Source organism: Fringilla coelebs, assembly GCF_963513975.1.
Source record: "Fringilla coelebs genome assembly, chromosome: 4".
NCBI classification, from domain to species: Eukaryota; Metazoa; Chordata; class Aves; order Passeriformes; family Fringillidae; genus Fringilla; species Fringilla coelebs.
The window spans coordinates 72608371-72618780 of record NC_140032.1 but is presented as its reverse complement, the minus strand read 5'-3'; the positions used below and the strand labels follow the sequence as shown (position 1 = coordinate 72618780).

The following is a 10410-nucleotide window of genomic DNA, read 5'->3' as shown; positions in this document are numbered from 1 at the left end:
CAAGAAATTGCAAACTCTCTGCAGACTCCACACAGCTCAGTACAGGAAACTCTACATGGCTCTGCTTCATGAAGTGCTTTCTGTGAGTGAGAAGCAGCTTTGTGGTCACCCAGGGAAAGGGGCTTACCCACTCACCTGTGACTCAGCGCTCAGCAACATCTCGCAGGTTCGGAGTTTCCCGGCTATGACCCCGCGTGATGCCGGAGTGCCCCGGCTGGCCCAGGCAGGATATAAACACAGCCTGCCCCAGAGCACAGGCACTTGTCACCCCAGCATCTGCCAGAGCTCACTCCACCACAGAGCCAGGCCCAGGCCACACGAGGAAGACACTCTCTTGCATCATGACTGGCAAGGCTGTGGCTGCTGCGCTGATCCTGCTCCTGATCTCAGCCCTTGGAACACGAGGTAAAGAAACCTTTCCTCAAGCTCTGCTGCCTAATGGCCACAGCAAATGCCCGTGGGGAGACACTGTGCTGTCTCAGCAGTGCAGCAAAGGGCTCTCCTAGTGCTGTCAGCAAAAACCCCCATGTGGTGCTTCCTGTGAAAATCGTGAACCACTCCACTGTTTTTGTGTTCCAGGCGAGGCGGTGCCGCGCTCGGCCATCGAACTGCGGTGCCAGTGCATAAGCACCCATTCCAAGGTCATCCATCCCAAGTTCATCCAAAACGTGAACCTCACCCCCAGCGGACCTCACTGCAAGAATGTTGAAGTCATGTAAGTGTTTTGCAAAAGCTTCCTGATTACTTAACAAGAAGGAAGCAGATTTTGGTCTCGATAGGGTGTAAGTGCTCTGTGAGCCGTGAGAGCAGCCGGCAGAAGCAGCTGCTCAGAAAGCAGGACAGCAACATTCCCTGCTCCTACAGACGATGTGCTACGTGTTGGGAACTGAGTGTTGCTTTGCCAGTCTCTACTTTTTGAACACATGCAATATTTTGACCTAAATTTGCAGTCATCAGGCAGCAGATAGCTTTCTAAAACTCTGAATTCCACTGGCTTGTGAAAATAAATGGAGCCATGTTGAGCAAGAGATAAAAAAATACTTTTTAAGGGCTAGGCCAAAAAAAATGATCACCCTTCTGCTCAAGTCAATGAAAAAAACTACCATTGACATACAAATTGTTTTAGTTGCATTCCAGGACTTTTACTGTAAGTAACCAAGTTCCTCTGGACTGGGCAGTACCATTTCAGAATCTAGATGGAAAGATTTAGCTCTTCAGTGAAAGACCGACACAAATACCAAGCCACTTGGGGGGAAAAAGCAGTTTTGAAGAGAGGGAGAGTCCTGCAGATGGTCTCATGCATCAAACAAACAGATATGAGAAGATACTAATAGTGATAAAGATCGCTTTATGTTAGGCTGCAGCCTCAGTTTATACAGCTTCAAGTGGAAGACATCAGCATATGCCTAGAATGATGTTATTCTGAGAGAAAGGTGACATTGCCTTGGACTTCACTGAACAGCCCTTTTCCCTTCCTTTCTTCCCTGTTGCAGAGCTACCCTGAGAAATGGCAGAGAAGTGTGCCTGGAGCCCAGCGCTCCCTGGGTGAAGCTGATCATCAAGGCAATTCTGGACAAGTGAGTCATTTCTCCTCAATAAGCACAGCTTATTGAAAACCGGTATTTGAATTGAACTACCAAACGCAGACGAGTGTGAAGTGCTCCAAAATTCTGTCTCCTCGGGCCGTTATTACCTTTTGTGTTCACTAATTGTAACAAGCACTGGGATTGCTTTGAGCCTTAATTACAGCATTAGCTATGGAAGCCTTACTGTGCCGCGCATCTCTGTGAAGGTTACCTTCCTCTCCCCTAAGGCAGAAGCGTTTTGGAAACCTGCAGCACAAGTGCTCAGAGAACCCAAGCATTAACTGGCTGGTTTTCTCATGCTTGCAGCGGCAGAAAGCAGCAATCAGTTTTTCAAACTACTGGCACATGGATAAGCGGGGGGAAAATCAGGCTCCAGTTGTCAAGTGAAGCATCAAACGATGGAAATTTGCTGCTATGGAATCATTTTGGGAATGTTATGACGTACCAGTCCCCCTTGGGTTCTGTCACAGCTTTTCAGGGTCTTGGGCACAGAAGCACAGAGTGGTGGATTTCAGCTGACACCAGCAAGCCTCACCTGTTGTACGGCTGATTTTTAATAGCTTCCTTTTCCATCTTCTTTCTTTCTAGGGCCAACACCAAACCTGAGACAGTGCTCTAAAACAAAGAAGAAAAATGTCCTGACTCCTCCAGCGAGGCAAAAATAGGGAAGACACTCACCCAGCTTCTGACAGCTCACCTCCTCCTGCCTCCTACATTCACAATGTCACAGCATTTAAAATATGGATTCCCTGTTTTGTGGTTAGCTGACAACAACACTTTTAGTCTTTTAAACTGGTCTCAATACGTAGGAAAGAAACCACTGCCACCTCAACAAGAAGGCAGGAAAAATGGCTTGTGAAGGAATATGGAGATGGTTCTGGAATAGTTTTTGCTAAACACAGCAGGAACAGTGTAGTGCATGCACAGCAGAGCTTTTACTCCATCCCTTTTTGCTAACAGTTTAGGAAAAGACCAGCAACAACTTCTTTCCAGCAAAGCATGGTCGAGTAACTTCAACTGCAGCTTGGTCACTGCCACTCACAGTGGGCTACTGGCTGAAGAGGAGAGCTTCCAGAATTACCATGTCTAAATTCTTGTACATCAGGTTTTGTGTCATCCTTTTCAAGATATTATTTATTGTGAATGAGTGTTGTGAGGGTATAAACATATATTTTAATGCCATCTTTTGGCTAGGAAAAAAGCACTTTATTTATTTATAGAATAACATTTCTTTATTTATTTAATTGGTTAATTATTTATTTATTTAATTGATTATTTATTTATTTATTAAAGATTTTTATGTTTACCTACCTAATAAATGCTTGTTGAAATGTTTTCACTTCAATATTGTTTGTTAATTATTTCCTTGCTGGAACAGAGAACTGAAAAAAGAGGAAGCATTTTCTCTCAGTGTGTATCGCATAAGGGGTTCCAAGAAGGGCAAGGTGGGGATCTGAGTTATGGGAGCCAGCAAATTGAAACAGCATATTGCTACCTCTCTAAAGTGTAGATAATGAGAGGAATTATGAAAGTTATCTACTGTCTTCCTCTTTCCTGTCAGTGTTTTCAGAAGTCTGGACGATAAAATTTCCAGATAGTAATGGACAAATACTTGTTAGTCACAGAAATCGCAGGGCTGTAGCAGTGTGGTGCTCTGACAGCACAGCACAGCACCTGAGAACATGGCAGTGAACAAGGGTTTTCATTAGCTTAAAGAAACAGGGAAGTCTGATAAACATTAAGAAAGTCACTGAGCATCCTCCCTAACTCCAGTTAGGAGGGAGATCTACATCAGGGGAAATCCTGAGAAACAGATCTACCTGTAGCAGAGCAATTTACAGAGGAATGTTGAAATTCAAGCAGCAAACACTTGTGAAGTGGGAAAGTTGAGCAAATATTTTGATATTTGTTTAGGTTTGGTCTTTTCCAACAAGGAGCCACTCCATATTCTGCACAATCAGCTCATGTTTGCTCATGGTGCAAGACATAAAGGGAATTTTTGGCAGCGTTTGAGCAAGTTCTTGTGCAAGAGGATAACTACTCTGACCACACTTTCCTCCCTGTCCCCATATTAGTCCCTGTCCCACTGCACGGCATTGTACAGCCTGCTAGCCCTCAGAATGGGAAGGAGTCAAGGTTTCTCAAGGAGACAGGTTTTGTTCAGACTTGTCATACAAGTCTAAGCCTTCCTGTAAATAATCCTGAGGGATTTTTATAAGATATCTTCTTTCAGAGATGTAATTTGGAGATAAGGATGTCGCAAGTATCAGCCAAGAATGAGGAGAGGTTGGGAAAGACCACTTGATCTGCACAGCCATAAAAATCTGGGTGTATCCTAAAGGACTGGCATCAGTTTTGGTGTAATACAGATGCACATAACCTTTGCCACCAGCAAAATCCCAGTCAAGTTGCTGGGAGCTGAACCACAGCTGAGAAAAGGCTCTCCTCATCAGTTCTTCTGTCCAAAATGTCAGCAATGGCTGCACTTGTAGGACCCTGGGCAGAGCATCTGCACCTTCCTCCACAGGCTCGTTGGTGAGCCGCTATTCCAAGGGTAAAAATGCCAACCTACCACATCTCTGTTCTGTGTGCAGTCACAGAATTCCTTCCTTAGAAGCACAACAACCACTCCCATGCTTCCAAAAATGTGTTTCGGTGCCCTTGGAGACTGCTAAGTGAAGCGCTGTGGCTCTTCTGCCTTGGTGTCTGCCTTCACCGGACTGGGCTGCTCCTCCTTGTCAGTAGAAGCCACATGTGTTTATCTGCTGTCTTAAACACCTGTGATTATTCTAAAGGCATGAGGTTAGAAAGAAAAACAAGCAACTTCCTAAGTGTTTATTTTAACAAAGTATCATTACAGCCCTTACTGCCAGATACTTTCTCCTTTCATATTATGAACAGATTAGAGTTTCAGAAGAGCTTAAGTGACTTCGGTGATGATGCCTCAGTCATTTTAAGCTCATCATTTCCTGCTTAATGGCTAGAGAGACTTCTCAGTACAGAATAAAGCATCTAAATCCCTTTAGACAAACTGAAAAAGACAAAATCCTTTCAGAGAGCAAGAGAAACGAGTTGAGTCTTGTCTTCATAAAACACTGACTGAATAACTTCATCCGATTCATATCGAAATATAGTGTGCAAGATTGGGATGAAAAGTTCTTGTAACTATGCTGGGTAAATGTTTTTGCACAAGGCTTGATGCAAAGAGCTGAACAGAAGTTCTATATTCACAGAGGAGGGGAAAAGTCTCTTTATTTTGGCTCGGAGAGATGTCTGGTGATGTTGTATTAATTTCCAAGCGCAAGCCTAGCGTTGTTGGCTAAAGCCAATATCCCGTGGAGAAGGGCAAACAGAAAGTGATGGATAACAACAATTTGAAGAATAATTGAAAATATACAGGGGCAAAAGCTAGGGAGGTTTGAAGTGCCACTGAATGGACTGAGCAGAGGTTTGGGTTTCTTGTGCAACACTCTCATGTGTTAGGAAACCTGCGTGTGCAGAACCCACCTCTCAGCACTCAGGCTGCTGGGAGTGCGCCTTTCAGGTATAAAACCTGATGGGAAACAGCACCAGAGCAGGACCTCTGTCAAGAAGAAAACGTGCACAGCAATGGGTGGCAAATCTGTTGCTGTCACTTTGGTTCTCTGCTTGGTCTCAATGGCAGGGTCAGAAGGTAAGAAAATTATTTCTTAAAAATCATGTAAGCAATTAATAAGTATTCACATGCAAATGCAAGTGGACTTGTGCTGGGCCCATGATGACTTATTGCAAGAGAAGTGCATCCTCAGTAAACTGTCATTCAGAAGCACAAAGGATCATTTGTGCCTGTTAAGGTGCTATGGATGTTTCCAGGTGTAAAATGTGCTTCTGTCTGCAAATGAATTTATTCCTCTGCCACAACATATGCTTGTCTCTAGATTTTAATAAGTGCTTGAATTAAAACAGGCCCTTTTTCCCTGAATATGTCCATAAAGATCTTCTTTTACAAATGACAATTTTATCCTTTTTGCAATTTTATTCTTAGTAGGCAGGTTGAGGACAGAGCAAGAATTATCCTGTTTACAAGAAAGAATAAGGAATATGAGCAGATGATCATGGCAGAACCTTAGCAATCCAAGTTTGAATTCAAATGCACCTGCACATCAACAGCTCTGAAAATGCAGCTGCTGTGTTGGGCAGATGCAGTTACTTTTATCTCAGCATGCAGCAAATCAGAGTGCCTGAGGAGCAAGAATGAGGCTACAGGAGAGAATGCGGTTTGCTTCTGGGGAGCAAAGAAAGGCGCTGTCCATGTACCCAGAGATAACAGATTTTTGTTCCACAGGTAAGGCCCTGGAGAAGACAGATGAAAGAGGCTCCCAATGCCAGTGCATTAGCACTCATTCCAAGTTCATCCCTCCCAAGACTATTCAGGATGTGAGATTAAGCCAAAGAGGACCTCATTGCAAACATGTGGAAATCATGTGAGCACTTTTCCTAAACAGCACTTTTCCTACAGGAGGAACCAACCAGCATTTCTCATCCTATTTATTCAAGTATTTCTGAGTGGCAGGATGTTTTCCTAGCAAAGCTTCAGAGACATCAAGTATCAGGAATGAGGCCTTATGTCCAAAGGAATGAGTTAATTCCCAGCCAGTGTTACAAGCAGCTTCCAGACAGTATTTTAATTCTCTTTCTGTCATCTTATTTATGATGAACAACATCAGAGGGCAGAATAAGATTCACAGAACACAGAGCACAATTAATAACTTAGACATTGAAGAATCAATCAAAGACACAAACTTGATCCTCTTGACATGAATTAAAACAATTTCCTCTGCATGTGGCAAAGTTTGAAAGGCCCCAAGTTATTTCTTGTGTCAGAATTTCACATGGAGCATTTGGAGTGGGGCATTTGGATTATACTCCACGTGGGTACAAAATAAAAGATACAGTAAGCTTCATTTAAAACCACTCCTGGAACTAGTCACAGAAACCAGGGCGGTGCAACCAGTAAACAGAAGGGCTCTGTCAGGCTTTTATGCTTTCACTATGGTTTCTTAAGCAAATAATGGTTGTACAATTACACCCTACGTGCAGCACTGCGTGGCATCCCGTTCCACCTCACTAGGCATTGGTAATTTAAGCCAGGCTTGGTTAAAAAAAAAATACTTTTAAAGATAATTAAGTTCCTGAAAGATCTGCTAAGGAATGGCCAGAGAAAGAACTGAAACCTAATAGAAAATTCATTAGAGGCTCATTATAAGATTATAGCATAAATACCTGTAAAAAACCCCCAAACACATAAGACAAAACCAAACAGGTCCTTCATCTACTGGCTAAGAGAAATTTCCAGCCATCAGCAGAAGTGTGAGGGACACACCTGGCCCTAACTCCTGTGCTCCTTTCTTGGCAGAGCTACGCTGACAGACGGCAGGGAAGTGTGCGTCGAGCCCACTGCGCCCTGGATCCGCCTCACCGTAAAGGCTCTGCTGGCCAGGTGAGCTGTTCCCTTTCCTGGAACACCTGCACCTAAAAGCCCCTTTTCGAAGGCTACTTAAATTCTTGGCATGCAAATGTTCACCCTCTTCAGGCATAGGTAATTCTTTCCATCAGTCCTCTCTAAAGCAATATTTATACATGCCTGAGGAGTGAAACAGTTTCCTTTGATATCTTCCGGGTGTGTTAAACCACCCAAAAAGCCGTGGCTATGATGCCCCTAAATCTCTGCTGACAGCACATTTTGTGTGTTTGACACCTCCAAAAATCAAAGTCCCAAAACCTCACTTCCTTTCTGGGTATAATTCAGACATGCAGCTGGCATTTCCAAGAGCTTTCACTCCTGTAGACAGGGATGGTCAAATCCCTACTTTGCACACAGGCAGACAGAAGTTCTTCCTGTTGAAGCACTTAATGCAGGAACAGTTTCGATTTTTAATTTTTTTTCTTTGCACAAATGTCAATTGGTTAGTACAATAAAAAATAAGTCATTTATCATTTGTGAGCACTTATTGCTCTCCCTTAACTTGTATTAATAGTGATTTTTTCTTTAATTAATTTCTGAATTCACTTTATACTTAATCTAATTACAGGGCCAGGGACAATGTTGAGTCACCAGTCAAAGAAAAGTCAAGGAAGAATAAACCTTGGATTTCTGCAAGGATATGAAATGAGGGAAAACATTGCTGCTGAGAATGCCATCATTTCTGATGAGAATGCCCCCTCTGCTACATCACTACAGTTTATTGTTTTTCTTTCCCTGAGATGGTTGCTGATTCATGTTATTTTTTTTGCTGTCGCTCTCTCTAAACTTCTGTCTGTGATAGATCAAGGAGCTCAAGGTTAATGAAAGTGTTTAAGTGTTGTAAGGATGAGAATAAACAAGATGAAGTTAGTTACCCCTAAATGGCCTGACTTAAACTGAAACAGAATGGATACAATTAGCAAACACATGAATAAACTCATAATAAAGAAGCATCTGTGTAGCTTTGAAGGAAGTAATCTCTCACCCACTTGTTGCAGTTGTTTGAAGATGAAAACAAGACGGGACTGACAGATGTGGCAGGTCTCACAGGTAGAGTCAAACTGTCTTTCTGAAATCCTTTCACAGCCCTCACTAAACAATGGAAATAAAGAGGCAAAGAAACATGTCTTGGAAATGGATAAGTAACAGGTGAATACATAGAGATGAAGAGCAGAATGAAAAAATCAATTTTCATTGACAAAGGGACCTCACCCGTGGATTCTTACACCACCTTGTGTGGGGTCCTGTTAGGTTTGGCCGTCCCACACCGGGTCTGGGGAAGTAATTTGCCAGAGCTGAAGTACTCTGGTGATGCTAAATAATGATCTGAAAACAAGGCTCATCTATGAAGAACTGCAGAAGGACCTTGGGAGAGTCACTGATTAGGCAACAAACTACCAGGTGAAATTCCCTGCAGGAAGTAGCCAAAGGGATTGACACAGGAAAAAATTGACAGAGCTCCTACAGAAGTAAAACATTCTAGGCTGACCTTCAGCACACAGGAGAGAGATCTTGGGGTGGTGCTGGGTGCATGATAGGAACACCAGATCAGGAATGAAGAGCGTTTATAAGTGACTAAAGGGGATTTGTCTGGGTGTAAGGAAGGTGCAAGCAAGCATGGGCTGATACCTGAAATGCCTCCTGTCTCATCAGCAGCTCCAAGTCACTGTAAGCCTGGGGGTAAAGACTGGGAGCTCACGGCTTTCAGAAGGGAGCGGCTAAAAATAGAGACACTACATCACCCTTGTTACTTCTGTTTGCTGTGCTGCAGGAAGATGCGAGCAAAGAGACACACGTACACATATACACCAAGAGCAGTTCAGAAGTCATCTTTCCAAAGAAAATAACACATTATTTACTTCAATATAACAGAAAATACTAGGTCAATTTTTTTCTCTTATGTTAGTTCGCAGATTAGCCTGAGTTGGTAGGGACCCAGAAGGATCATTAAGACAAACTTTAAAGTGATACTCCAATATGGGGATTGAACCTGTGACCTTGGCATTACGAGCCCCATGTTCTATCTGACACCCTAATAGACCCCATTTTTTGTTATATAAAACGATTTTGCAGCTTACATATTTATTCTGTGTTGTTTTTCCAGGGCCCAGGGGAATGCTTATATGGCTTAACAGTAATGTTGATGTATCAATTCCCATTGATGTATTGCTAATTTCTTTCTACAGTCAAAAAGATGTTTTGTCTTAGTGATTTGCTTCACGCTGCTTATGGCTGGCCATATAAACCTGATTTCTGAGGTAGAAAGCGCTGAAGTGCAGATTGTAGCAGCACTCATCAGACTAGACACGTACGAGTTATGGAGTGATGGAGGACTCAAAAATGCCATGAGCGCCCTATGGGGGTCAGTTTTGTGAGCCCAAGGGGGGGTGGTGGGGTTTGAAGTTTGACCCCCAGGAGCCCACTCACTGAAGCAGCTCTGGACTCAGACGTGAATCCATGAGCTGGCGGAACACATCCCCTGTTTCTTCCTGGTGCCCCACCATCACGCTTTGGTGAGCAGCGAGGTTTTACCTGTCCATCAGCTTGAGATCCATTGGAACATCAAATTTACATATTACAGCAGTTACAAAGAGGTCTCACTTATGAGAGTCAGAGATGAAGGTGTGATGCGTGTCATGGCCACTGACTGCCTCTAACTTAATCAAAAGTTCCTGGCGCAAACTTCTTCAAACTCACCATGTGTTTCCTCCTGCCACCTTCAGGTCTTGCTTGCACAGTCAGAATGCCTCTGGCTGAGCTGATGAGAGGCAAATGCAAGATGGGCAATAAATGCAGCCTTGTAGGGCAGATAAAGCCCTGGTGCTGGTGCCTAACAATTCCCTAGGTGGACTCAGAATCTCTTCAGTTCATACCAGGTAGATAAATTTTGTTTGTAGCAGGTATATTTGTTAATATTTTCTAGTATTTTATGTTAACACTACAGGTGATACTAATGCGTCCTTTCTCATATTACTTTATGCCTTATATTAATATTTTCAAGGCATTTTCATGTTGAATTGAAGCAAATCAAGCATTTCATTTCATCCTCAACAATTTTTAAGTGGAAGCTAAAATAGAGAATTGACTCTTTGCAAGCAGAGCTGAAATACATATCAAAAATAAATATGCAGTAACATGCTATTATTTTTATAAATACATATATTAAAAGCCTAATCAACCTAAAAGCTGTACTGCTACTTTGTGATTCCAGAGGGATTCAGGAAAGTCCAGCACTCCTGTGATCTAAGGCTACGTAACCATCTATATTTAAACACTGAAGTTTGAAAAATCCCACAAGCTGACCTAAGCCTTTCTCCTTTT

General features: G+C 42.8%; 2 protein-coding genes across 2 annotated transcripts; both read left to right on the top strand.

The window, feature by feature from the left end:
* Positions 1 to 341: 341 nt before the first annotated feature.
* Positions 342 to 1581, top strand: LOC311152865 (interleukin-8-like; the record flags this gene model as incomplete). Its single annotated transcript, XM_084204290.1, has 3 exons — positions 342 to 405; positions 580 to 715; positions 1494 to 1581. The coding sequence occupies 3 exons, from the start codon at positions 342 to 344 to the stop codon at positions 1579 to 1581; spliced, it is 288 nt and encodes a 95-aa protein (XP_084060416.1).
* A 3614-nt stretch (positions 1582 to 5195) lies between these two features.
* On the top strand, positions 5196 to 7733 carry LOC311152923 (interleukin-8-like; the record flags this gene model as incomplete). Its single annotated transcript, XM_084204371.1, has 4 exons — positions 5196 to 5259; positions 5911 to 6049; positions 6982 to 7065; positions 7658 to 7733. 4 exons carry the CDS (start codon positions 5196 to 5198, stop codon positions 7731 to 7733), a joined length of 363 nt encoding a protein of 120 aa, XP_084060497.1.
* Between the last annotated feature and the right edge of the window lie 2677 nt (positions 7734 to 10410).